Consider the following 26,679-nt stretch of genomic DNA (forward strand, 5'->3'; position numbering starts at 1 on the left):
TCCCCCTGAACCCCTCAAAAAATACTTTTTGCCCCTCAAAATACCCCAAATCCACCCTAAAACTTCCCCAGCAGCTCAAAATTCCCACAAAATCCACCCAAAACCCATCTGGGACCCCCAAAATCTCCCCCTGAACCCCCCAAAAAACAACTTTTTGCCCCCCAAAATACCCCAAATCCACCCTAAACCCCCCCCAGCAGCTCGAAATTCCCACAAAATCCACCCAAAAACCATCGGGGACCCCCCAAATCCCCCCCTGAACCCCTCAAAAAAAACCCCAAATCCCCCCAAAAATACCCCAAATCCACCCTAAAACCTCCCCAGAGGCTCAAAATTCCCACAAAATCCACCCAAAAACCATCCGGGACCCCCCAAATCTCCCCCTAAACCCCAAAAAAACACCTTTTTGCCCCCCAAAATACCCCAAATCCACCCTAAAAACCTCCCAGCAGCTCAAAATTCCCACAAAATCCACCCAAAAAACATCTGGGACCCCCCAAATCTCCCCCTGAACCCCCCAAAAAAACCCAAATCCCCCCAAAAATACCCCAAATCCACCCTAAAACCTCCCCAGCGGCTCAAAATTCCCACAAAATCCACCCAAAAAACATCTGGGACCCCCCAAATCTCCCCCTGAACCCCCCAAAAACCACTTTTTGCCCCCCAAAATACCCCAAATCTCCCCTAAAACCCCCCCAGCAGCTCAAAATTCCCACAAAATCCACCCAAAAACCATCCGGGACCCCCCAAATCTCCCCCTGAACCCCCCAAAAAAAACCCAAATCCCCTTTTCTCTCCCTAAAACCTCCCCGTGACCCCCCCCAAAAAACCCCTTTCTCCCCCAAAAAATCATTTTCTGTCCCAAAAAACCCCCGGGACCCCTCAAAAAAACTCCTTTTTCCCCCCAAAAAAAACACCCCAAAAAATCAGAGCAGTTTTGGAGGGGGTTTATTGGGGGGTTTCGGGGGATTTTGAGGGGTCTGGGGGGAATTTTAGGGGTTTTTTTTTGGGGGGGGGGAGTCTCAAGGTGGGTTTTGGGGTGATTTTGGGGGGTCTCGGGGTGGTTTTGGGGGGGATTTTGGGGATCTCAGGGTGATTTTTGATGGATTTTGGGGGTCTCAAGGTGGTTTTTGGGGGTCTCAGAGTGATTTTTGGGGGTCTCAGGGTGGTTTTTGGGGTCTCAAGGTGATTTGGGGGTTCTTGGGTGATTTTAGGGGATCTCAGGGTGGTTTTTGGGGGGTCTCAGGGTGGTTTTGGGGGTCTCAAGGTTGTTTTGGGGGGGATTTTGGGGATCTCAGGGTGATTTTTGATGGATTTTGGGGGTCTCAGAGTGATTTTTGGGGGTCTCAGAGTGATTTTTGGGGGTCTCAGGGTGGTTTTAGGGGACTCAAGGTGATTTTGGGAGTCTCAGGGTGGGTTTTGGGGTGATTTTTGGGGGTCCCAAGGTGGGTTTTGGGGGGGATTTTGGGGGTCCCAAGGTATTTTTTGGTGGTCTCAAGGTGGGTTTGGGGATTTTTGGGGGTCTCAGGGTGGTTTTTGGGGGTCTCAAGGTGATTTTTGGGGTCTCAAGGTGTTTTTTTGGGGTCTCAAGGTGATTTTTGGGGTCTCAGGGTGATTTTGGGGTTCTCAAGGTGGTTTTTGGGGGTCTCAGGGTGGTTTTTGGGGGGTCTCAGGGTGATTTTTGGGGGGTCTCAGGGTGATTTTTGGGGAGTCTCAAGCTGGTTTTTGGGATCTCAAGGTGATTTTGGGGTTCTCAAGGTGGTTTTGGGCGTCTCAAGGTGGTTTTGGGGGGGATTTTGGGGATCTCAGGGTGATTTTTGATGGATTTTGGGGATCTCAGGGTGATTTTTGATGGATTTTGGGGGTCTTAGAGTGGTTTTTTGGGGGTCTCAAGGTGGTTTTGGGGGTCTCAGGGTGGGTTTCTGGGGGTCTTCAAGTGATTTTGGGGGTCTCAGGGTGATTTTGGGGGTTCTTGGGGTGATTTTAGGGGATCTCAGGGTGGTTTTTGGGGGGTCTCAGGGTGGTTTTGGGGGTCTCAAGGTTGTTTTGGGGGGGATTTTGGGGATCTCAGGGTGATTTTTGATGGATTTTGGGGGTCTCAAGGTGGTTTTTGGGGGTCTCAAGGTGGTTTTGGGGGTCTCAAGGTGATTTTTGGGGGTCTCAGGGTGGTTTCTGGTGGGTTTTTGGGGGTCTCGGAGTGATTTTTGGGGGTCTCGGGGTGATTTTTGGGGGTCTCAGGGTGATTTTGAGGTTCTTGGGGTGATTTTTGGGGGGTCTCAGGGTGGTTTTAGGGGACTCAAGGTGTTTTTGGGGTTCTCAAAGTGGGTTTTGGGGGTCTCAGGGTTATTTTTGGGGGTCTCAGGGTGATTTTTAGGGGTCTCGGGGTGATTTTTTGGGATTCTCAGGGTGATTTTGGGGTTCTCGGGGTGGTTTTTGGGGGTCTCAGGGTGGTTTCTGGTGGGTTTTTGGGGTTCTCGGTGATTTTGGGGGGGTCTCGGTGGTTTTTTGGGTGTTTTGGGGGTCTCAGAGAGGGGTTTGGGGGTTTTGGGGGGTCCCAAGTTGATTTTTTGGGGGGTTTTTAGGGGGGTCTCCAGCCCGGATTTTTTTGGGGGTGGGTGTGGTCACTGCCCGGTTTTGGGGGTCCCGGGGGTGGTTTTTGGGGGGACTTTTGGGGTCTTAAGATGATTTTTGGGGTCTCAAGGTGTTTTTGGGGTCTCAAGGTGTTTTTTGGGGTCTCAGGGTGATTTTTGGGGTCTCAAGGTGATTTTTGGGGTCTCAGGGTGAGTTTTGGGGATTTTTGGGGGTCTCAAGGTGGGTTTGGGGATTTTTGGGGGTCTCAAGGTGATTTTTGGGGTCTCAAGGTGTTTTTTGGGGGTCTCAAGGTGGGTTTTGGGGATCTCAAGGTGGGTTTGGGGATTTTTGGGGGTCTCAAAGTGGGTTTTTGGGGTGATTTTTGGGGGATCTCAAGGTGATTTTTGGGGGTCTCAGGGTGATTTTTGGGGGTCTCAAGGTGTTTTTTGGGGTCTCAGGGTGATTTTTGGGGTCTCAGGGTGGTTTTTGGGGTCTCAGGGTGATTTTTGGGGGTCTCAAGGTGGGTTTTTGGGGTGATTTTTGGAGGTCTCAGGGTGATTTTAGGGGTGGGTTTTGGGGGTCTCAAGGTGGTTTTTTTGGGGGGTTTTTTGGGGTCTCAAGGTGATTTTTGGGGGTCTCAGGGGGGTTTTGAGGGATTTTTGGGGTCTCAAGGTGGGTTTTTGGGGGTTTTTTTGGGGTCTTAAGATGATTTTTGGGGGTCTCAGGGTGATTTTGGGGGTCTCAAGATGATTTTTGGGGTCTCAGGGTGGTTTTTGGGGTCTCAAGGTGATTTTTGGGGTCTCAGGGTGGTTTTTGGGGTCTCAAGGTGATTTTTGGGGGTCTCAGGGTGGGTTTTTGGGGTGATTTTTGGGGGTCTCAGGGTGGTTTTTGGAAGGGTTTTGGGGGTCTCGGGGTGGGTGTGGTCACTGCCATGGGCGGAGCCTGCGCCGAAGCTCCGCCCCCAGCAACTCCCACTCCCTCCTGGCCCCGCCCAGCGCCCCCCGGTTTGGGGGTCCCGGGGTGGTTTTTGGGGGGGTTTTGGGGGTCTCAAGGTGATTTTTGGGGTCTCAAGGTGATTTTTGGGAGTCTCAGGGTGGTTTTTGGGGATCTCAAGGTGGGTTTGAGGTTTTTTGGGGGTCTCAGGGTGATTTTTGGGGTCTCAAGGTGATTTTTGGGGGTCTCAGGGGGGTTTCGAGGGATTTTTGGGGTCTCAAGGTGGGTTTTTGGGGTTTTTTTTGGGGTCTTAAGATGATTTTTGGGGGTCTCAGGGTGATTTTGGGGGTCTCAAGATGATTTTTGGGGGTCTCAAGGTGGTTTTTGGGGGTCTCAAGGTGATTTTTGGGGTCTCAAGGTGGGGTTTTTGGGGTGATTTTTGGGGGTCTCGGGGTGGTTTTGGGGGGGATTTTGGGGGTCTCAGGGTGGTTTTTGGTGGGTTTTTGGGGTCTCAAGGTGATTTTTGGGGGTCTCAAGGTGGGTTTTTGGGGGGTTTTGGGGGTCTCAAGGTGATTTTTGGGGGTCTCAAGGTGGGTTTTTGGGGGCTTTGGGGGGTCCCAAGGTGGGTTTGGGGATTTGGGGGTCTCGGGGTGGGCGTGGTCACTGCCATGGGCGGAGCCTGCGCCGAAGCTCCGCCCCAGCAGCTCCCGCTCCCTCCTGGCCCCGCCCAGCCCCCCCGGTTTGGGGGTCCCGGGTGGTTTTTGGGGGGGTTTTGGGGGTCTCAAGGTGGTTTTTGGGGGTCTCAAGGTGATTTTTGGGGTCTCAAGGTGATTTTTGGGAGTCTCAGGGTGGTTTTTGGGGATCTCAAGGTGGGTTTGAGGTTTTTTGGGGGTCTCAGGGTGATTTTTGGGGTCTCAAGGTGATTTTTGGGGTCTCAAGGTGTTTCTTGGGGGTCTCAAGGTGATTTTGGGGGGTCTCAAGGTGGTTCTTGGGGTGATTTTTGGGGGTCCCAAGGTGGTTTTTGGGGAGTTTTTTGGGGTCTCAAGGTGATTTTTTGGGGGGTCTCAGGGGGGTTTTGAGGGATTTTTGGGGTCTCAAGGTGGGTTTTTGGGGGTTTTTTTGGGGGTCTTAAGATGATTTTTGGGGGTCTCAAGGTGCTTTTTGGGGGTCTCAAGGTGATTTTTGGGGTCTCAAGGTGGGGTTTTTGGGGTGATTTTTGGGGGTCTCGGGGTGGTTTTGGGGGGATTTTGGGGGTCTCAGGGTGGTTTTTGGGGGGTTTTGGGGGTCTCAAGGTGATTTTTGGGGGTCTCGGGGTGGTTTTGGGGGGATTTTGGGGGTCTCGGGGTGGTTTTTGGGGGGTTTTGGGGGTCTCAAGGTGATTTTTGGGGGTCTCAGGGTGGTTTTTGGGGGGTTTTGGGGGTCTCAAGGTGATTTTTGGGGGTCTCAAGGTGGTTTTTGGGGGGTTTTGGGGGTCTCAAGGTGATTTTTGGGGGTCTCAAGGTGGGTTTTTGGGGGTTTTGGGGGGTCCCAAGGTGGGTTTGGGGGATTTGGGGGTCTCGGGGTGGGCGTGGTCACTGCCATGGGCGGAGCCTGCGCCGAAGCTCCGCCCCCAGCAGCTCCCGCTCCCTCCTGGCCCCGCCCAGCGCCCCCCGGTTCTCGGCCGCCCTCCGGGCCAGGTACGGGACCGTCACCTCGGGGGGACCCACCGGCACCGACTTGTACACCTGGAACCCCAGCTCACCTGCACGGGGGGGTTGGGGGGGATTTGGGGGGGTTTTGGGGGGATTTGGGGGGATTTGGGGGGGGTTTGGGGGGATTTGGGGGGATTTCGGGGGGATTTTGGGAGGATTTGGGGAGGATTGGGGGGATTTGAGGGGGATTTGGGGGGGATTTGGGGGGATTTGGGGGGGTTTGGGGGGATTTTGGGAGGATTTGGGGAGGATTGGGGGGATTTGAGGGGGATTTGGGGGGGATTTGGGGGGATTTGGGGGGGTTTGGGGGGATTTGAGGGGGGGTTTGGGGGGATTTGGGGGGGATTTGAGGGGGATTTGGGGGGATTTGGGGGGGATTTGGGGGGATTTGAGGGGGATTTGAGGGATTTGGGGGGATTTGAGGGGGATTTGGGAGGATTTTAGGGGAATTTGGGGGGATTTTGGGGGAATTTGGGGGGGATTTGGGGGGATTTGGGGGGATTTTGGGGGGATTTTGGGAGATTTTAGGGGAATTTGGGGGATTTGGGGGGGATTTGGGGGGATTTGGGGGGATTCGGGGGGATTTGGGGGGGATTTGAGGGGATTTTAGGGGAATTTGGGGGGATTTTGGGGGAATTTGGGGGGATTTGGGGGGATTTGGGGGGATTTTGGGGGGATTTTGGGAGATTTTAGGGGAATTTGGGGTAATTTTGGGGGGATTTGGGGGGGATTTGAGGGGATTTTGGGGGATTTGGGGGGATTTGGGAAGATTTGGGGGGATTTGGGGGGGATTTGGGGGGATTTGGGGGGATCTGGGGGGGATTTGAGAAGGATTTGGGGGGGATTCTGGGGGGATTTGGGGGAGAATTGGGGGATTTTGGGGGGATTTTGGGGGATTTGGGGGGGTTTGGGGGGATTTTGGGGGGATTTGGGGGATTTGGGGGGATTTGAGGGGGATTTGGGGGGGATTTGGGGGGGGTTTGGGGGGGTTTGGGGGGATTTGGGGGGATTTGGGGGGATTTGAGGGGGATTTTGGGAGGATTTGGGGGATTTTGGGGGGATTTGGGGGGGATTTGGGGGGGATTTGGGGGGATTTGGGGGATTTGGGGGGATTTGGGGGGGATTTTGGGGGGATTTTGGGGGGATTTTGGGGGATTTGGGGGGGATTTGGGGGGATTTGGGGGAATTTTGGGGGGATTTGGGGGGATTTGAGGGGATTTTGGGGGGATTTGGGGGGAATTTGGGGGGGGTTGGGGGGATTTTGGGGGGATTTTAGGGGGATTTGGGGGGGATTTGGGGGGGATTTGGGGGGATTTGGGGGAATTTGGGGGGGATTTGGGGGGGGTTTGGGGGGATTTGGGGGGGTTTGGGGGATTTGGGGCAATTTTGGGAGGGTTTGGGGGGGATTTTGGGGGGATTTGGGGGAATTTTGGGGGGATTTGGGAGGGATTTGGGGGGATTTGGGGGGATTTGAGGGGGATTTGGGGGGATTTGAGGGGGATTTGGGGGGGTTTGAGGGGGATTTGGGGGGGTTTGGGGGGGATTTGAGGGGATTTGGGGGGATTTTGGGGGGATTTTGGGGGGATTTGGGGGGATTTTGGGGGGGATTTGAGGGGGATTTGGGGGGATTTGGGTGGATTTTGGGGGGATTTGGGGAAGATTTTGGGGCATTTTGGGACATTTGGGGCAATTTTGGGAGGATTTTGGGGGATTTGGGGGGGTTTGAGGGGGATTTTGGGGGGATTTTGGGGACATTTTAGGAGGATTTTGGGACATTTTGGGGCAATTTTGGGGGGGTTTGGGGTGATTTTGGGGTCACTCAGGGGGGGTCACTCAGGGGTCATTTAGGGATGATTTGAAGGGGTCACTCAGGGGTCACTCAGGGGTCACTCAGGGGTCACTCAGGGATAATTTGGGAATGGTCACTCAGGGGTCACTCAGGTCACTCAGGGGTCACTCAGGGGTCACAGGGGTCACTCAGGGGTCACTCAGGGGTTACCCAAAGCCAATGAAATGTGGTCTCCCATCCCCAGGAGCTGAGGGGTCACTCAGGGGTCACTCAGGGATAATTTGGGGATGGTCACTCAGAGGTCACTCAGGGGTCACTCAGGGGTCACTCAGGGATAATTTGGGGATGGTCACTCAGAGGTCACTCAGGGGTCACTCAGGGGTTACCCAAAGCCAATGAGATGTGGTCTCCCATCCCCAGGAGCTGAGGGGTCACTCAGGGGTCACTCAGGGGTCACTCAGGGATAATTTGGGGATGGTCACTCAGGGGTCACTCAGGGGTCACTCAGGGGTCACAGGGGTCACTCAGGGGTCACTCAGGGGTTACCCAAGGCCAATGAAATGTGGTCTCCCATCCCCAGGAGCTGAGGGGTCACTCAGGGGTCACTCAGGGGTCACTCTGGGGTCAATCACTCAGGGTCACTCAGAGGTCACTCAGGGTCACTCAGGGGTCACTCAGGGGTCACTCAGGGGTCACAGGGGTCACTCAGGGTCACTCAGGGGTCACAGGGGTCACTCAGGGGTCACTCAGGGGTCACTCAGGGATAATTTGGGGATGGTCACTCAGGGGTCACTCAGGGGTCACTCAGGGGTCACTCAGGGGTCACAGGGGTCACTCAGGGGTTACCCAAGGCCAATGAGATGTGGTCTCCCATCCCCAGGAGCTGAGGGGTCACTCAGGGGTCACTCAGGGGTCACTCAGGGGTCACTCTGGGATAATTTGGGGATGGTCACTCAGAGGTCACTCAGGGGTCACAGGGGTCACTCAGGGGTTACCCAAGGCCAGTGAGATGTGGTCTCCCATCCCCAGGAGCTGCGCGAAGCAAACGGGGCCCCCCGAGCGGGGGAGGGAGAGCTCCTCCATCCTGGGGGGAGGGGCCAAGGCTCAGGGGGCGGGGCCCAGAGGAGCCACACCCCCCGAGGGAGGGATGACGTCATTAGGCCCCGCCCCCACCTTCGGGCCGTGTGCAGAACCGAGGCCTCGTTGTGGGTGGCCACGACCACGCCCAGGCGGGAGCGGGGGAGGGGCAGGAGGGGGAGGAGCCAATCCAGGCAGCGGCGGAAGCTGGGGGGGAAAATAATAAATAAATATAAATAAAGGAAGGAAAATAAAAATAGAGAAATAAAATAATAAGAAATAAAATAAATAAATATATAATAAAAATAAATAAATCAAAATACAGAAATAAAATAAATATATATAAAATACATAATTAAATATTACATATTATATGTTATATATTATAATTATATATTATAATTTTATGTTATAATTATATATATTATATATTATAAATATATAATAAAAATAAATCCAGGCAGCGCCGGAAGCTGGGGGAGAAAATAGAGAAATGGAGAAATTAAAATGAAAATATGGAAATAAAATAATTATAGAGAAAAGAAATAAATATATAATTAAAAAAACAGAGAAATAAAATAATTATAAATAAAATAAAAAATTATTTAAAAACCCCAAAAAAATAAAAATAAAAATACAGAAAGAAAATAATTATATATAAAAAATATATATATAATAAAAATAAACAAATAAAAAATAAAAATGTAGAATTAAAATAACTATATATAAAATAAATAAATGCATAATAAAAACCAAAATAAATAAATAAATAAATATAATAATATATATAAATAAATATATAAGTATATAATAATAAATAAATATATAATAAAAAATAAATTAAAAATAAAAATATAGAAATAAAATAATAACAAATAAAATAAATAAATATGTAATAAAAATAAATAAGTAAAATATGTTATAATAAATATCGAATAAAAAGTAAAAATAAAAATAAAAATATAGAAATCAAATAATTATAAGGAAAATAAATAAATAAATTAATATAATAATATATATATATAAATATATGAGTATATAATAATAAATAACTATATAATAAAAAAATAAAAAATAAAAATAGAGAAATAAAATAATTATAGGGAAGCTGGGGGAGAAATAATAAATATATATAAATAAAGGAAGAAAAATAAAAATAGAGAAATCAAATAATTATAAGGAAAATAAATAAATATAATAATATATATAAATAAATATATAAGTATATAATAATAAATAAATGTATAATAAAAAAATAAAAAATAAAAATAGAGAAATAAAATAATTATAAGGAAAATAAATACATAATAAATATAATAAAATAAAAATAAAAATAGAGAAATCAAATAATTATAAGGAAAATAAATAAATATAATAATATATATTATATATATAATATATATAAATATATAATTAAAAAATGAAAAATAAAAATAGAGAAAAAAAATAATTATATGGAAAATAAATACATAATAAATATAATAAATAAAAATAAAAATAGTAAAATAAAATAATTATAAGGAAAATAAATACATAATAAATATAATAAAATAAAAAAAAAAATAGAGAAATCAAATAATGATAAGGAAAATAAACAAATATAATAATATATATAAATAAATATATAAGTATATAATAATAAATAAATGTATAATAAAAAAAATAAAAATGGAGAAATAAAATAATGATAAGGAAAATAAAGAAATATAATAATATATATAAATAAATATATAAGTATGCAATAATAAATAAATATATAATAAAAAAATAAAAAATAAAAATAGAGAAATAAAATAATTATAAGGAAAATAAATAAATAAAGAAATATAATATTATATATAAATAAATTTACAAGTATATAAAAATAAATAAATATATAATAAAAATAAATTAAAAATAAAAATAGAGAAATAAAATAATTATAAGGAAACTGGGGGAGAAATAATAAATAAATATAAATAAAGGAAGAAAAATAAAAATGGAGAAATAAAATAATGATAAGGAAAATAAATACATAATAAATATAATAAAATAAAAATAAAAATAGAGAAATAAAATAATTATAAGGAAAATAAATGCATAATAAATATAATAAAATAAAAATAAAAATAGAGAAATCAAATAATTATAAGGAAAATAAATAAATAATAAATATAATAAAATAAAAATAAAAATAGAGAAATCAAATAATTATAGAGAAAATAAGTAAATAAATAAATAATAAATAAATATATATAATAATACATTAGAAATATATATAAATCTGTAAATATATATAATAATAAAGATATGTATTAAAAAATGTAAATAAATAAAAATAAAAATATAGAAGTAAAATAATTATAGGGAAAATAAATAAATAAATATATAATAAATAAATATATAATAAATAAATATATATAATAATGTATATGAAAAATATATATAAATACATATAAATATATCTAATAATAAATGAGTATAAAATAAAAACTAAATAAATAAAAATAAAAATATAGAATTAAAAGAATTATATAAAAAATGAAAAAACTAAACAATAAATAAATATATAAAATATATATATTTAAAAATATAAATATATAAAAACATATATAATAATAAATAATTATAGAATAAAAATAAATAAATAAAAATAAAAATATGGAAATAAAAAATTTAAAAATTAATAAATAAAGATGTAATAAAAAGAAAAATATAGAAATAAAATAATTCTATATAAAATATATATATATAATAAAAAGTAAATAAAAAAAATAAAAATATAGAAATAAAATAAATAAATATAAAATAAATAAAATAAAATAAAATAAATCCAGGCACCGACGGAAGCTGGGGGGGAAAATAATAAATATATATAAATAAAGAAAGAAAAATAAAAATAGAGAAATAAAATAATTATAAGGAAGCTGGGGGAGAAATAATAAATAAATATAAATAAAGAAAGAAAAATAAAAATAGAGAAATCAAATAGTTATGAGGAAAATAAATAAATATAATAATATATATAAATAAATATATAAGTATATAATAATAAATAAATATATGATAAAAAATAAATTAAAAAATAAAAATATAGAGATAAAATAATAACAAATAAAATAAATTAATATCTAATAAAAATAAATAAGTAAAAATATGTTATAATAAATAAATACAGAATAAAAAGTAAAAAATAAAAATAAAAATATAGATATCAAATAATTATAAGGAAAATAAATAAAGAAATATAATAATATATATAAATAAATATATAAGTATATAATAATAAATAAATAGATAATAAAAAATAAATACAAAATAAAAATAGAGAAATAAAATAATTATAAGGAAGCTGGGGGAGAAATAATAAATATATATAAATAATGGAAGAAAAATAAAAATAGTGAAATGAAATAATTATAGGGAAAATAAATAAATATGATAACATATATAAATAAATATATAAGTATGCAATGATAAATAAATATATAATAATAAATAAATAAATAATAAAAATATAGAAATTATATATAAATAAATAAATAAGTATATAATAATAAATAAATAGATAATAAAAAATAAATAAAAAATAAAAATATAGAGATAAAATAATAACGAATAAATTAAATAATATGTATGTAAATAAATAAAAAAATATATCATAATAAATAAATATAGGATAAAAAGTAAAAAATAAAAATAAAAATATAGAAATCAAATAATTATAAGGAAAAAAAATGCATAAAGAAATATAATAATATATATAAATAAATATAAAAGTATATAATAATAAATAAATATATAATAAAAAAATAAAAAAATTATAGAAATAAAATGATAACAAATAAAATAAATTAATATGTAATAAAAATAAATACATAAAAATATGTTATAATAAATAAATATAGAATAAAAAGTAAAAAATAAAAATAAAAATAGAGAAATCAAATAATTATAAGGAAAATAAATCAATCAATAAATATAATAATATATATAAATAAATATATAAGCATATAATAATAAATAAATATAAAATAAAAATATATAAAAATAAAAATATAGAAATTAAATAATAACAAATAAAATAAATTAATAAAAATAAAATAATTATATATAAAATAAGCAAGAAAATATATAATAAATAAATATATGTAATATATATACTAAATATATATATTAATAGAAATAATAATTAAAAAAATATAATAAAAAGTAAATAAATAATAATAAAAATATAGAAATAAAATATTATATGGGGAAAAATATATAAAAATATATAATAAATATATATAATGTATATAATGAACACATATAATAAATATATAAACAAATATATATTATATTTATGTAAATATAATATAAACATAAAAAAATAAATAGAAATAAACATATGTAATGATTTTCTTTCTATATTTTTATTTATTCTCTTTCTCCATTTTTTAATTACATGTTTATTTATTTTCTATATAATTATTTTATTTCTTTAATTTTATTTATTTATTCTTTATTCTACTTGTCCGTTTCTATTTATTTATTTTTTAAATATTTATTTATTTAGATATAATTATTTTATTTCTTTAACTTTATTTATTGTTTCTTCTCTTTGTCCATTTTTATTTATTTTTATTATATATTTATCTATTTTATATAGAATTATTTTATTTCTTTACTTTTATTCATTTTATATTTATTTTATTTGTCCATTATTATTTATTTATTTCTCTAATTTTTTTTTTTCATATATAATTATTTATTTATTATTTCTCCACTCCTATTTTTCCATTTCCAATCTTTTATCCTCTTTGTTTTTCTCTGGTTTTATTTATATATATTTTATTTATTTGTCTATCTTGGTTTTATTTAAATGCATATTTTACTTAGTTTTTTTTAATTATTATTTATTTTTATTCTTCCATTTTAAAGTTTCAAATTTTTATTTATTTTATTTTTTTTTATTTTATTTTATTAAAAGTTTGTTTCTATATATTTCTTATTAATTTTTATAATTTATTGATTTTTTTAAAATACTTTTTATTTTTCTATTCTTTATATATTGATTTTATTTATAATTATTATTTTTTTAAAATTTTTATTTATTTTTCCGATATTGTTTTATTTTTATTTATTTTCTTCTTTTTATAAATTTTTTAATTTTTATTTATTTTTTATTTTTATTTTTCTATACTAATTTATTTATATTTATTTCTCTATATAAGTTTATGTATTATTTATTTATTTGTTTTTATTTAGTTTTCTTAGTTCATTTTTAATTTTATAAACTTATTTACTTATATATTTATTTTATTTATATTTACTTATATATAATTTTCTATATTTTATTTACTTATTTTTTAATTGTCTTTTTCATTTTAATTTCTATACACATTAATTTATAGATTTATTTGATTTAAATATTTATTTCATTTATATTTATTTATACATACAATTTTATATATATTATTTGTTTTTTATTTATTTATTTATTTATATTTTTATTTATTTATTTATATATTTATTTATTGTATTTATATTCGTTTATACTTATAAATTTTATGTGTTTATTTTATTTTATTTATTTTTCATTTTTATTTATATATACTTATTGATTTGTATATTTATTTATTTAATTTATTTAATTTATTTAATTTATATTTATTTATTTATACATATTATTATTATAGATATTATTATAGATATGATTTTAAAATGTATTATATTTTAATAATTTTTAAAATTTATTTTATTTATTTATTTTTTTTATTTATTTTTGTCTTTATGTTTTTTTATTTATTTAATTATTTATTTACTTGTATATAGATTTTATTCCTATATTTTTATTTATTTATTGTTCATATTTTAAATTCCAATTTTTAAAATTTTTATTTATTTATATTTATTTATTATATATTTAATTTATAGATTTTACTTCTATATATTTATTTCTTTATTTATAGTTTAATTTTATTTTTCCATTTTTTTATTTTTATTTTTATTGATTGATTGATTCATTATATGTTTATTTATTTTTATATGCAATTATTTTATTTCCATATTTTATTTATTACTTATTTTTTACTTTTCCATTTTTCTTTTTTCTTTGTATATTTATTTATTTACATAGAATTTTTTTATTTCTATATTTTTCTTTATTTATTGTTTCTTCTACTTCGCCATTTTATTTATTTATTTTTATTTATTTATTTTATATTTATATTTATATTTAGATTTAGATTTAGATTTAGATTTAGATTTAGATTTATTTTATATTTATTTATTTATTTCTATATTTTTCTTTACTTATATTTATTTATATTTATTTATTTATTTATATTTATTTATATATTTATTATTTATTATTATTTATATATTTATTTATATTTATATTTATTTTATATTTATTTTATATTTATTTATTTATTTCTATTTTTTCTTTATTTATTGTTTATTCTATTTCTCCATTTTTATTTATTTATTTTTATTTATTTATTTTATAAATAATTATTTTATTTCTATATTTTTATTTATGTATTATTTTATATTTATTTATATTTTGTTATTTAATTTCTAGATTTTTATTTATTTATTCCTACTTTTCCCTTTTTTATTTATTTATTTTTATTTTAGATATAATTACTAGGTTTCTATATTTTTATTTATTATACCTTTATTCTATTTTTATTTATTTATTTTTTGTATATTTTTTAAATATAATCATTTTATTTTTATAATTTTTTTTATTTTATCTTTATTCCATTTCTCCATTTTTATTTTTTTATTAAATATTTATTTATTTTAATAATTATTTCATTTCCATGTTTTATTTTTATTTATTGTATTACATACGTATTATTATTTCCTTACTATATTTTAATTTTTATTTTTTTTCTTATATTTACTTTTTATTATATATTTATTTATACATAATTATTTTTCGATATTTTTATTTTTTATTTATTTATTCTTTATTTCTCAATTTTTATTTATGCATTTTTATATATATTTATTTATTTTATATAGAATTATTTTATTTTTCTATTTTTATTCTTTTCTTATTTATTCTATTTCTCCATTTTTATTTATGATTTTATTATATATTTATTTTATTTATAATTAATTTAATTATATAAATATTTATTTATTTACTATTTTATATTTTTATATATAATTATTTCATTTCTTTATTTTTATTTATTTTTATTCTAAATTTATTTTATATATAATTTTTTATTTTATTATTTTATTTATTTATTTACTATTCCACAATTTTTAATTATTTTTATTATTTATTTATTTTTTAGGTATAATTACTTTATTTCTATATTTTTATTTTCATTTATTTATTTTTATAATATATTTATTTTATTTTATTATATATTTATATATATTTATATATATATTTAATATTTATATATATATTTATTTTATATAATTATTTGATTTCTATAATTTTATCTATTTATTTATTTTTTCTTCAATTTGTCCATTTTTATTTACTTATTTTTTATTATTTACTTATTTATTTTCTATATAATTATTTTATTTCTATCATTTTATTTATTTTTATTTATTCTATTTGTCCATTTTTATTTATTCATTTTCATGACATATTTATTTTCTATATAATTATTTTATTTCTAAATTTTGATTTATTTTATTTGTCCATTTTTATTTATTTAATTTTATTATTTATTTGGTTATTAATTATTAAATATAGAATAAAAATAAATAAAGACAAATAGAATAAAGATAAAATAACAACAAAATAAACAAAAATATATCAATAAAATAAATAAATAAATATAAAGAAATAAAATGGGTATAAACAAAAAACCAAAAAGGAAAATTTTTAATAAATAAAACTAAATAATAAATATAAATAAAAGATATGTAAAACATATAAATAAAAAATAAGTAGATAAAAATAAAATTAAATAAAGAAAATAAAGTATATAAATAATATTTATGAATAAATGAATTCTATAAAAAAATAAATGAATTAATAGAATAAAATATCTTGATAATATTTGTAAATAAAAATTACCTGAATATAATAAATAAATAAAATAAATAAAGTATCGTAATAATATTTATAAATAAATAATTTCTATAAATTAAATAAATGAATTAATAAAGTATGTAAATAATATTTATAAATAAATAAATTATATGAATAACATAAATAAATTAATAAAATAAATAAACTGTAATAATATTTATAAATAAATAAATTACATAAAAATTGAATTATTAAATAAAATAAATAAAGTATCATAATAATATTTATAAATAAAGGATATAAGTATAATAAATATATTAATAAAATAAATGATGTATCAGAATAATATTTATAAATAAAGAAATTATATAAGTCAAATAAATAAAAAGTACAATGAAAATAAAAACGAATAAAAATAAAGACATAAAAATATCTGAAATAAATAGATGCAAATAAATGATCTATAAAAATAAACCAAGCAAATTCGAGAATAAGAATCAAATTAAAAAATCAAATTAAAAAATGAAATTAAAGGATGAAAATAAAAAATGAATCTAAAGAAGGAAATTGAAGAATGAAATTAAAGAATTAAATTAAAAAATTAAATTAAATATGAAATTAAAAGTTAAATTAAAATTAAATTAAAAAATGAAATTAAAAAATTAAAATAAAAGTTAAATTAAAATTAAATTAAAAAATTAAATTAAAAAATTAAATTAGAATATGATATTAAAAGTTAAATTAAAATTAAATTAAAAAATTTAATTAAAAGTTAATTCAAAATTAAATTTAAAAATTAAATTAAAAAATGGAATTTAAAAATTAAATTAAAAGTTAAATTAAAATTAAATTAAAAAATGAAATTAAAGAATGAAATTAAGAAATGAAATAAAAGAATGAAATTAAAGAATGAAATTAAGAAATGAAATAAAAGAATGAAATTAAAGAATGAAATTAAGAAATGAAATAAAAGAATGAAATTAAAGAATGAAATTAAAAAATTAAATTCAAAAATGAAATTTAAAAATGTAATTAAAAAATGAAATTAAAAAATGAAATTAAAAAATTAAATTGAAAAATTAACTTGAAAAATCAAATTAAAAATGAAATTAAAAGTTAAATTAAAATTAAATTAAAAAATTAAATTAAAAAAGTAAATTAAAAGTTAAATTAAAATTAATTAAGAAAAATTAAATTAAAAAATTAAATTAAAAGTTAAATTAAAATTAAATAAGAAAAATTAAATTAAAAAATTAAATTAAAAAATGAAATTAAAAGTTAAATAAAAATAAAAATAAAAAATTAAATTAAAATATTAAAATAAAAGTTAAATTAAAATTAAATAAAATTTTAAATTAAAAAATTAAATTAAAAATTAAATTAAAATTATTTTAAAAAATTAAAAATAAAAAATGAAATTAAAAGTTAAATTAAAATTAAATTAAAAAATTAAATTAAAAAATTAAATTAAAAAAATGAAATTATAAAATTAAATTAAAAAATGAAATGAAAAAATGAAATTAAAAGTTAAATTAAAATTAAATTAAAAAATTAAATTAAAATATTAAAGTAAAAATAAATTAAAAAATGAAATTAAAAGTTAAATTAAAATGAAATTAAAAAATGAAATTAAAAAATTAAATTAAAATATTAAAGTAAAAGTTAAATTAAAAAATGAAATTAAAAGTTAAATTAAAATGAAAATAAAAAATTAAATTAAAAAATTAAATTAAAGAATGAAATTAAAAAATGAAATTAAAAATTAAATTAAAATTAACTTAAAAAATTAAATTAAAAAATGAAATTAAAAAATGAAATTAAAAGTTAAATTAAAATGAAATTAAAAAATGAAATTAAAGATGAAATTAAAAGTTAAATTCAATTTAAAGGCCTCAAGCCCCTCCCCCCCTCACCTGGCCGAGGTGAGCTCAGGTGAGCCCCAGGTGGGGGGTTGGCGCCCCCCGGCGGCCGCGCGGGCCCTCTCGTGCTCCAGGTACGCCCCCCGGACCAGCTTCGCCCCGAAGGCCACGCCCACCTCGGCGCAGAGGGCGGAGTCGGCCCGGAGCCGCCCCTCGGCGTCCTATTGGTGGGTGCCGTCAGGACACGCCCACTTGGAAGTGGGTGTGTCCACAGGTGTGCCCCAGGTGTGCCCAGGTGTGTCCCAGGTGTCCCAGGTGTGTCCCAGGTGTGTCCCAGGTGTGCCCAGGTGTGTCCCCAGGTGTGCCCAGGTGTGCCCAGGTGTGTCCCACCCATCCCAGGTGTATCCCAGGTGTATCCCAGGTGTGTTCCAGGTGTGCCAGGTGTATACCCAGGCACCCCCAGCTGTCCCCAGGTGTGCCCAGGTGTGCCCAGGTGTGTCCCCAGGTGTGCCCAGGTGTGCCCAGGTGTGCCCAGGTGTGTCCCAGGTGTGTCCCAGGTGTGCCCAGGTGTCCCAGGTGTGTCCCAGGTGTCCCCAGGTGTGTCCTAGCTGTGCCCAGGTGTGTCCCAGCTGTGCCCAGGTGTGTCCAGGTGTGTCCAGGTGTGTCCCAACCCCCCAGGTGTGCCCAGGTGTATCCCCAGTTGTGCCCAGGTGTGTCCCAGGTGTGTCCAGGTGTGTCCCAGGTGTGTCCCAGGTGTCCCCAGGTGTGTCCCAGCTGTGCCCAGGTGTCCCCAGGTGTACCCAGATGTGTCCCCAGGTGTGCCCAGGTGTCCCCAGCTGTCCCCAGGTGTGCCCCAGGTGTGCCCAGGTGTCCCCAGCTGTCCCCAGGTGTGTCCCAGGTGTGCCCAGGTGTCCCCAGGTGTCCCCAGGTGTCCCCAGGTGTGCCCAGGTGTATCCCCAGGCACCCCCAGCTGTCCCCAGGTGTGTCCCAGGTGTGCCCAGGTGTATCCCAGGTGTCCCCAGGTATCCCCAGGTGTCCCCAGGTGTCCCCAGGTGTCCCCAGGTGTGCCCAGGTGTGCCCAGGTGTCCCCAGGTGTCCCCAGGTGTGCCCAGGTGTATCCCCAGGCACCCCCAGCTGTCCCCAGGTGTGTCCCAGGTGTGCCCAGGTGTATCCCAGGTGTGCCCAGGTGTGCCCAGGTGTGCCCAGGTGTGCCCCAGGTGTACCTGCAGGTAGGCCTGGTAGGTGTTCCAGACCCAGGGCAGCGCCCCCTGGCGGTTGTGGCGCCACATGAGCCCCAGGGTGACGCAGGTGAGCGCCGGGTTCAGGTGGGACAGTTCGGCGTCCACCAGCACCCGCACCCCGCCCGCCACCGCCGCCTGGGGACAGGTGAGGGGGACAGGTGAGACAGGGGACAGGTGAGGGGGACAGGTGAGGGGGGACAGCTGGGACAGGTGGGACTGGGACAGGTGAGGGGGGACAGCTGGGACAGGTGAGACAGGGACAGGTGAGATGGGACAGGTGAGGGGGGACAGGGAAAGGGGGGACAGGTGGGATAGGGATGGGTGGGACAGGTGAGATTGGACAGGTGAGGGGGACAGGTGAGACTGGGACAGGTGGGATAGGGATGGGTGGGACAGGTGAGGGGGGACAGGTGAGGTGGGACAAGTGGGACAGGTGGGACTGGGACAGGTGAGATAGGACAGGTGAGGGGGGACAGGTGAGGTGGGACAGGGGAGGGGGACAGGGGATGGGGGACAGGGGATGGGGGACAGGTGAGGGGGGAGAGGGGAGGGGGACAGGTGAGACAGGGGAGGGGGACAGGGGAGGGGGGACAGGTGGGACAGGGAAAGGTGGGATAGGTGGGACAGGTGGGACAGGTGAGATGGGACAGGTGGGACAGGGACAGGTGAGGGGGGACAGGTGGGACAGGGGAGGGGGGAGAGGTGAGACAGTGATAGGGGGACAGGTGAGACTGGGACAGGTGAGACTGTGATGGGGGACAGGTGAGATGGGTGACACAGGTGAGAGGGGACAGGTGAGGGGGGACAGGGGAGGGGGGACAGATGGGACTAGGACAGGTGAGAAGGGACAAGGTGGGACAGGTGAGATGGGACAGGTGAGTGGGACAGGTGGGACAGGGACAGGTGGGACAGGTGAGACGGGTGGGACTGGGACAGGTGTGACAGGTGAGCTGGGACAGGTGGGACAGGTGAGCTGGGACAGGTGAGTTGGGACAGGTGGGACAGGTGAGATGGGTGGGACAGGTGACATGGGACTGGGACAGGTGTGACAGGTGAGCTGGGACAGGTGAGCCCCCCCACCTTGATGACGTCATCGAGCCTCCGCAGGGCCCCGCCCAGGTGCCGGTTCTCGGGGGGGCTCAGCCCCGGGAAATTCGGGATCTGGGGGGGCGGGGCCACAGGTGAGGGGGGCGGGGCCGAGCCACGGGGGGCGGGGCTTCTCAGGGAAAGGGGCGTGGCATCACAAAGGTGGGCGTGGCCTCAAGGGAAGGGGTGTGGCCTCGAGGAAAGGGGTGTGGTCTCATCATTGGGGGCGTGGCCTCACTACAGGGGCGTGGCCTCATTGGTGAGGGCGTGTCCCAGAAAAGGGGCGTGGCTCCGGTGAAAAGGGCGTGGTCTCGTGGGGGGCGTGGCTTGTGTTGAAAGGGGCGTGGCTTTATTAATGAGGGGGTGGGTCCAATGAAGGGGCGTGGTCTTGACCAAAGGGGCGTGGCCTCGCCACCGAGGGTGTGGCCTGGTGGTAAGGGGCGTGGTCACGGGGTGAAAAGGGGCGTGGCCTCATCACAGAGGGCGTGTCCGTGGGGAAAGGGGGCGTGGTCCGGTGAAAAGGGGCGTGGCCGAATGACGGGGGGGCGTGTCCTCTGGGAAAGGGGGCGTGTCCCTGTGGGAGGAGGGGGCGGGGTTACCTGCCCGCCCATCACGGCCGCCATCTTGTCCGGGCTCAGCCCCGCCCCCCCCGGCTCGGCCAATCGCTGCGAGAGCTTCTCCTGCGGGGGGCGGGGCCAGGAGGGGGGGGTGGGGGAGGGCCACAGATCCTGCCCCGCCCCACAGATCCTTCCCTGCCCCACAGATCCTGCCCTGCCCCACAGATCCCACCCCACACTTGGGGGTCCCTCCCAACTTGTGGGCCCCACACTCGGGGGTCCCACCCCACAGATCCCACCCCACAGATCCCACCCTACACTTAGGGGTCCCACCCCATAGATCCCACCCCACATTTATGGGTCCTGCCCCACAGATCCCACCCCACCCTTGTGGGTCCCACCCCACAGATCCCACCCCACTGATCTCACCCCACATTTATGGGTCCCACCCCACCCTTGTGGGTCCCGCCCCACAGATCCCACCCCACACTGGGGGGGTCCCTCCCGACTCGTGGGTCCCGCCCCACACCTGGGGGTCCCCCCCCCGCCCCACTCACGCAGAGCCGGTGGCTCAGCAGCGCCGTCACCTTGAGCTGCATGGCGGGCTCGGGCCCCGCCCCCGCCGCCAGCCCCACACACTGCAGGGCCGCCCCACGGTTCGCCTCGAACCAGCTCTCCCTGCCCCACAAGTGAGCCCGGACACCAGGAGTGACCCCCAGACCCCATAAGTGACCCCCAGACCCCATAAGTAACCCCCACACCCCATAAGTGACCCCCCACACCCCATAAGTGACCTCCAGACCCCATAAGTGACCCCCACACCCCATAAGTGACCTCCAGACCCCATAAGTGACCCCCAGGCCCCATAAGTGAGCCCGGACACCAGGAGTGACCCCCCAGACCCCATAAGTGACCCCCAGACCCCCTCCCTGCCCCATAAGTGACCCTGGACCCCATAAGTGACCCTCACACCCCATGAGTGACCCCCACACCCCATAAGTGACCCCCAACCCCCTCCCTGCCCCATAAGTGACCCCAAACCCCACAAGTGACCCCCAGACCCCATAAGTGACCCCAAACCCCCTCCCTGCCCCATAAGTGACCCCAAACCCCATAAGTGACTCCCAAACCCCATAATTCACCCCCAACCCCCTTCCTGCCCCACAAGTGACCCCCAAACCTCATAATTACCCCCCCAGACCCCATAAGTGACTCCCCAACCCCCCTCCCTGCCCCATAAGTGACCCCCCAGGCCCCCGAAGCGACCCCCAAACCCCACAACCGACCCCGACCCCCGCCCCATAAGTGACCCCTCCCCCCTCCATCACTCACCCCTCCCCCTCCGGCCCCTCCCCCTCCAGGGGCAGGGCGAGCATGGGGCGGAGGCCCCGCCCCCGGAGCCGCTCGGCCACGCCCCTCACGGCGCGCTGGCCCCGCCCCACGGCGAACTGGCCGAACAGGGACAGGGCCAGGAGACCCCTCCAGAGGGGGAGGGGCAGCACCCGACGGGACCCCCGGAGCAGCTGAAAGGGGGGGGGGAGGGGGAGGGACGAGAGGGGTGACCCACAGGGACCCCCGGACCCACAGAGTGACCCCTGACCCCATAGAGACCCCCCGGACCTATAGAGACCACCCTGGACCCATAGAGTGACCCCATAGAGACCCCGGACCCATAGAGACCCCCCCGGACCCATAGAGACCCCCAGACCCATAGAGTGACCCTATAGAGACCCCGGACCCATAGAGACCCCCCTGGACCCATAGAGTGACACTATAGAGACCCCGGACCCATAGAGACCCCCCTGGACCCATAGAGACCCCCCTGACCCCATAGAGTGACCCTATAGAGACCCCCTGGACCCCATAGAGACCCTCCTGGACCCATAGAGACCCCCAGACCCATAGAGTGACCCTATAGAGACCCCGGACCCATAGAGACCCCCCTGGACCCATAGAGACCCCCCTGGACCCATAGAGTGACACTATAGAGACCCCGGACCCATAGAGACCCCCCCTGACCCCAAAGAGACCCCCCTGACCTCATTGAGACCACCCTGACCCCATAGAGTGACCCTATAGAAACCTCGGACCCATAGAGACCACCCTGGACCTATAGAGACCCCCCTGGACCCATAGAGTGACCCTATAGAGACCTCGGACCCATAGAGACCACCCCGGACCTATAGAGACCACCCTGACTCCATAGAGACCCCCTGGACCCCATAGAGACCACCCTGACCCCATAGAGTGACCCTATAGAGACCCCGGACCCATAGAGTGACCCCATAGAGACCCCAGATCCATAGAGACCACCCTGGACCCATAGAGACCCCCAGACCCATAGAGAACCCCCCGGACCTATAGAGATCCCCCTGGACCCATAGAGACCACCCTGACCCCATAGAGTGACCCTATAGAGACCCCGGACCCATAGAGACCCCCCTGGACCCATAGAGACCCCCCTGACCCCATAGAGACCCCCCTGGACCCATAGAATGACCCTATAGAGACCCCGGACCCATAGAGACCCCCCCGGACCCATAGAGACCCCCCTGGACCCATAGAGACCACCCCGGACCCATAGAGACCCCCCCGACCCCATAGAGACCCCCTGGACCCCATAGAGACCCCCTGACCCCATAGAGACCACCCTGACCTCATAGAGACCCCCCTGACCTCATAGAGACCCCCCCTGGACCCATAGAGACACCCCTGGACCCATAGAGACCCCCCTGGACCCATAGAGACCACCCAGATCATCTTTGGGGGAGGACGGGGGGAGGTTATGGGGTCTCTGTGGGTCAGGGGGTTCCCTGTGGGTCTCTGAGGGTCAGGGGGTCCCCTGGGGGTCTCTGAGGGTCAGGGGGTTCTTTATGGGGGTCTCTGAGGGTCAGGGGCTCTCTATGGGGGTCTCTGAGGGGTCAGGGAGGGTCTCTGTGGGGTCTGTGGGGTCGGGGGGGTCTCTGTGGGTCTCAGTGGATCTGTGGGGTGTCTGTAGGTCAGGGGGGTCTCTCTGGGGGTTTCTGATGGGTCAGAGTGGATCTATGGGGGTCTCTGAGGGTCAGGGGGTTCTTTATGGGGGTCTCTGTGGGTCAGGGGGTTCCCTGGGGGTCTCTGAGGGTCAGGGGGTCCCCTGGGGGTCTCTGAGGGTCAGGGGGTCTCTGTGGGGTCTCTCTGTGTCGGGGGGGGGTCTCTGAGGGTCAGGGGGTCTCTGTGGGTCTCAGTGGATCTATGGGGGTCTCTGAGGGTCAGGGGGTTTTTATGGGGGTCTCTGAGGGTCAGGGGGGGGTCTCTGTGGGGTCTCTGTGGGGTCGGGGGAATCTCTGGGGGTCAGGGGGTCTCTGTAGGGTCTCTGTGGGTCTCAGTGGATCTATGGGGGTCTCTGAGGGGTCTGGGGGGTCAGGGGGTTACCTGGGGGTCTCTGTGGGTCAGGGGGTCTCTGTGGGGTCTCTCTGTGTCGGGGGGTGGTCTCTGAGGGGTCAGGGGGTCCCCTGGGGGTCTCTGAGGGTCAGGGGGTCCCCTGGGGGTCTCTGGGGGGGGTCGGGTCGGGTTTGGGGTCTCACCGTCTCCGCGTTGTCCACCAGCCAGGGGTGGGCACAAAGCCGCAGCACCAGCAGGGCCCGCACCAGCTCCCACCCCCCCAGTGCCCTCAGCGCCTGCCCCTCCCCAATCCGCACCGCCAGGGACCCCCCCAGGGACCCCTCCCCGCCCGGGGACCCCCCCGGCCCCATAGAGACCCCCCCGGGTCCCCCCGGCCCCATAGAAAACCCTCTGGATGCCCCCGGCCCCATAGAAAACCTTCTGGAACCTCCCTGCCCCATAGAAAACCCTCTGGATCCCCCTGGCCCCATAGGGAACCCCCCGGATCTCCCCGGCCCCATAGAAAACCCTCTGGATCCCCCCAGACCCATAGAGACCCCCCTGAGTCCCCCTGGCCCCATAGAGACCCCCATGGATCCCCCCAGCCCCATAGAGACCCCCCTGGATGCCCCCGGTCCCATAGGGAACCCTCTGGATGCCCCCGGCCCCATAGAGACCCCTCTGAGTCCCCCCGGCCCCATAGAAAACCCTCTGGATCCTCCCTGCCCCATAGAGACCCCTCTGGATGCCCCTGGCCCCATAGAGACCCCCCTGAGTCCCCCCGGCCCCATAGAGACCCCTCTGGATCCCCCCGGCCCCATAGAGACCCCCGGGGTTCCCACCCTGCCTGGGGACCCCCCCAGCCCCATAGAGACCCCCCTGGGTCCCCCCAGCCCCATAGAGACCCCTGGGGACCCTCCTCCAACCAGGGACCCCCCCTGCCCCATAGAGACCCCCCTGGGTCCCCCCAGCCCCATAGAGACCCCTGGGGACCCTCCTCCAACCAGGGACCCCCCCTGCCCCATAGAGACCCCCCTGGGTCCCCCCAGCCCCATAGAGACCCCTGGGGACCCTCCTCCAACCAGGGACCCCCCCTGCCCCATAGAGACCCCCCTGGACACCCCCAGCCCCACAGAGACCCCCCTGGACCCCCCCTGCCCCATCGCGGTGCCAGGGGGACAAATCCACCCCTCCTTTACCCCCACCCCCGGGTCACTAATTAACAATGGGGTTAATTAGTGAGGGATTCCGGGGGACCCTCCCCGACCCTCGTCAATGATTAACGAGGTTTAATGAGTAATTAATGGGTTCAGGAAAGTGGGGGAAGAGCCACTACGGGGGGGTGGGTTATGGGGGCAGGGGACGTCCTGCCCACCCCCCCTCCTCGTTGCTCGTTAATGAGGTGCAATTAATTAATTAATTAATGGTTTGGATTGAATGGATAGCGGTTTTATAAAAACAGGGCGGGTTATGGGGGGCAAAATGGGGGAAACTGTGAGGGGACAAAATGGAGGGAAAATGTGAGGGGACAAAATGGAGGGAAAATGTGAGGGGACAAAATGGCGGCAGATCATGGGGGGACAAAATGGGGGAAAACTGTGAGGGGAGAAAATGGCGGTAAGTCATGAGGGGATAAAATGGAGGCAAATCATGGGGGGACAAAATGGTGGGAAAACCTGAGGGGACAAAATGGAGGGAAACTGTGAGGGGAGAAAATGGAGGGAAAATGTGAGGGGACAAAATGGAGGGAAAATGTGAGGGGACAAAATGGCGGGAAATCAAAGGGGACAAAATGGCGGGAAAACCTGAGGGGATAAAATGGCGGGAAGCCCTGAGAGGACAAAATGAAGGGAAACCGTGAGGGGATAAAATGGAGGGAAACTGTGAGGGAAGAAAATGGCGAGAAACTGAGAGGAGTAAATGGTGGGAAACTGTGAGGGGACAAAATGGAGGGAAACTGTGAGGGGAGAAAATGGAGGGAAAATGTGAGGGGAGAAAATGGAGGCAAATCATGAGGGGGACAAAATGGGGGAAAATGTGAGGGGACAAAATGGAAGAAAACTGTGAGGGGAGAAAATGGAGGCAAATCATGAGGGGAGAAAATGGTGGCAAAACCCGAGGGATGAAAATGGCGGGAAATCAAAGGGCAGAAAATGGAGGGAAAACCTGAGGGGACAAAATGGCGGCAAATCATGACGGAACAAAATGGCGGGGAGCCCTGAGGGGACAAAATGGAGGGAAACCGTGAGGGAAGAAAATGGCGAGAAACTGAGAGGAGTAAATGGTGGGAAAACACGAGGGGACAAAATGGAGGGAAAACCTGAGGGGACAAAATGGCGGGAAAACCTGAGGGGAGAAAATGGAGGGAAACTGTGAGGGGAGAAAATGGCGGGAAACCCTGAGGGGACAAAATGGAGGCAAATCATGAGGGGACAAAATGGCGGCAAAACCCGGGGGAAGAAAATGGCGGGAAACCGTGAGGGGACAAAATGGCGGCAAATCGTGAGGGGACAAAATGGCGGAAAACTGTGAGGGGACAA

At 41.3% G+C, this 26,679-nt stretch overlaps 1 protein-coding gene and 2 long non-coding RNA genes across 3 annotated transcripts; 2 read left to right on the plus strand and 1 right to left on the minus strand.

The window, feature by feature from the left end:
* Positions 1-944: 944 nt before the first annotated feature.
* Positions 945-4,901, plus strand: LOC127465337 (uncharacterized). Its single transcript, XR_007902074.1, has 8 exons — positions 945-1,144; positions 1,632-1,674; positions 1,719-1,738; positions 2,104-2,144; positions 2,969-3,243; positions 3,787-3,922; positions 4,403-4,550; positions 4,880-4,901. It is a non-coding gene; the product is annotated as an uncharacterized LOC127465337 (long non-coding RNA).
* A 165-nt stretch (positions 4,902-5,066) lies between these two features.
* On the minus strand, positions 5,067-25,008 carry LOC127465339 (hydroxyproline dehydrogenase-like). The gene is made up of 11 exons (XM_051775808.1): positions 24,982-25,008; positions 24,343-24,435; positions 22,112-22,302; positions 21,337-21,457; positions 20,822-20,902; positions 20,217-20,297; positions 19,119-19,271; positions 17,950-18,116; positions 8,158-8,268; positions 7,980-8,068; positions 5,067-5,245 (listed from the first exon to the last, which is right to left on the minus strand). The coding sequence occupies exons 1-11, from the start codon at positions 25,006-25,008 to the stop codon at positions 5,076-5,078; spliced, it is 1,284 nt and encodes a 427-aa protein (XP_051631768.1). The 3' UTR covers positions 5,067-5,075.
* LOC127465338 (uncharacterized) lies at positions 6,813-7,527 on the plus strand. Its single transcript, XR_007902075.1, has 3 exons — positions 6,813-6,828; positions 6,956-7,136; positions 7,482-7,527. It is a non-coding gene; the product is annotated as an uncharacterized LOC127465338 (long non-coding RNA).
* Positions 25,009-26,679: the final 1,671 nt, after the last annotated feature.

Source organism: Manacus candei, unplaced genomic scaffold, assembly GCF_025592945.1.
Source record: "Manacus candei isolate 608988 ecotype Guabito, Panama unplaced genomic scaffold, ASM2559294v1 h1tg000370l, whole genome shotgun sequence".
Classification (NCBI taxonomy): Eukaryota; Metazoa; Chordata; class Aves; order Passeriformes; family Pipridae; genus Manacus; species Manacus candei.

What these genes read in the sequence shown, in the direction of transcription:
- LOC127465339 (XM_051775808.1), bottom strand. Translation starts at nt 25,008, where the DNA reads ATGGGGCTGGGGGGGTCCCCAGGCAGG. An exon ending in TGCTGAGCCACCGGCTCTGC is followed by an intron (nt 20,903 to 21,336) that starts GTGAGTGGGGCG and finishes CGCCCCCCGCAG; the next exon opens with GAGAAGCTCTCGCAGCGATT. An exon ending in CCTACCAGGCCTACCTGCAG is followed by an intron (nt 18,117 to 19,118) that starts GTACACCTGGGG and finishes ACCCACCAATAG; the next exon opens with GACGCCGAGGGGCGGCTCCG.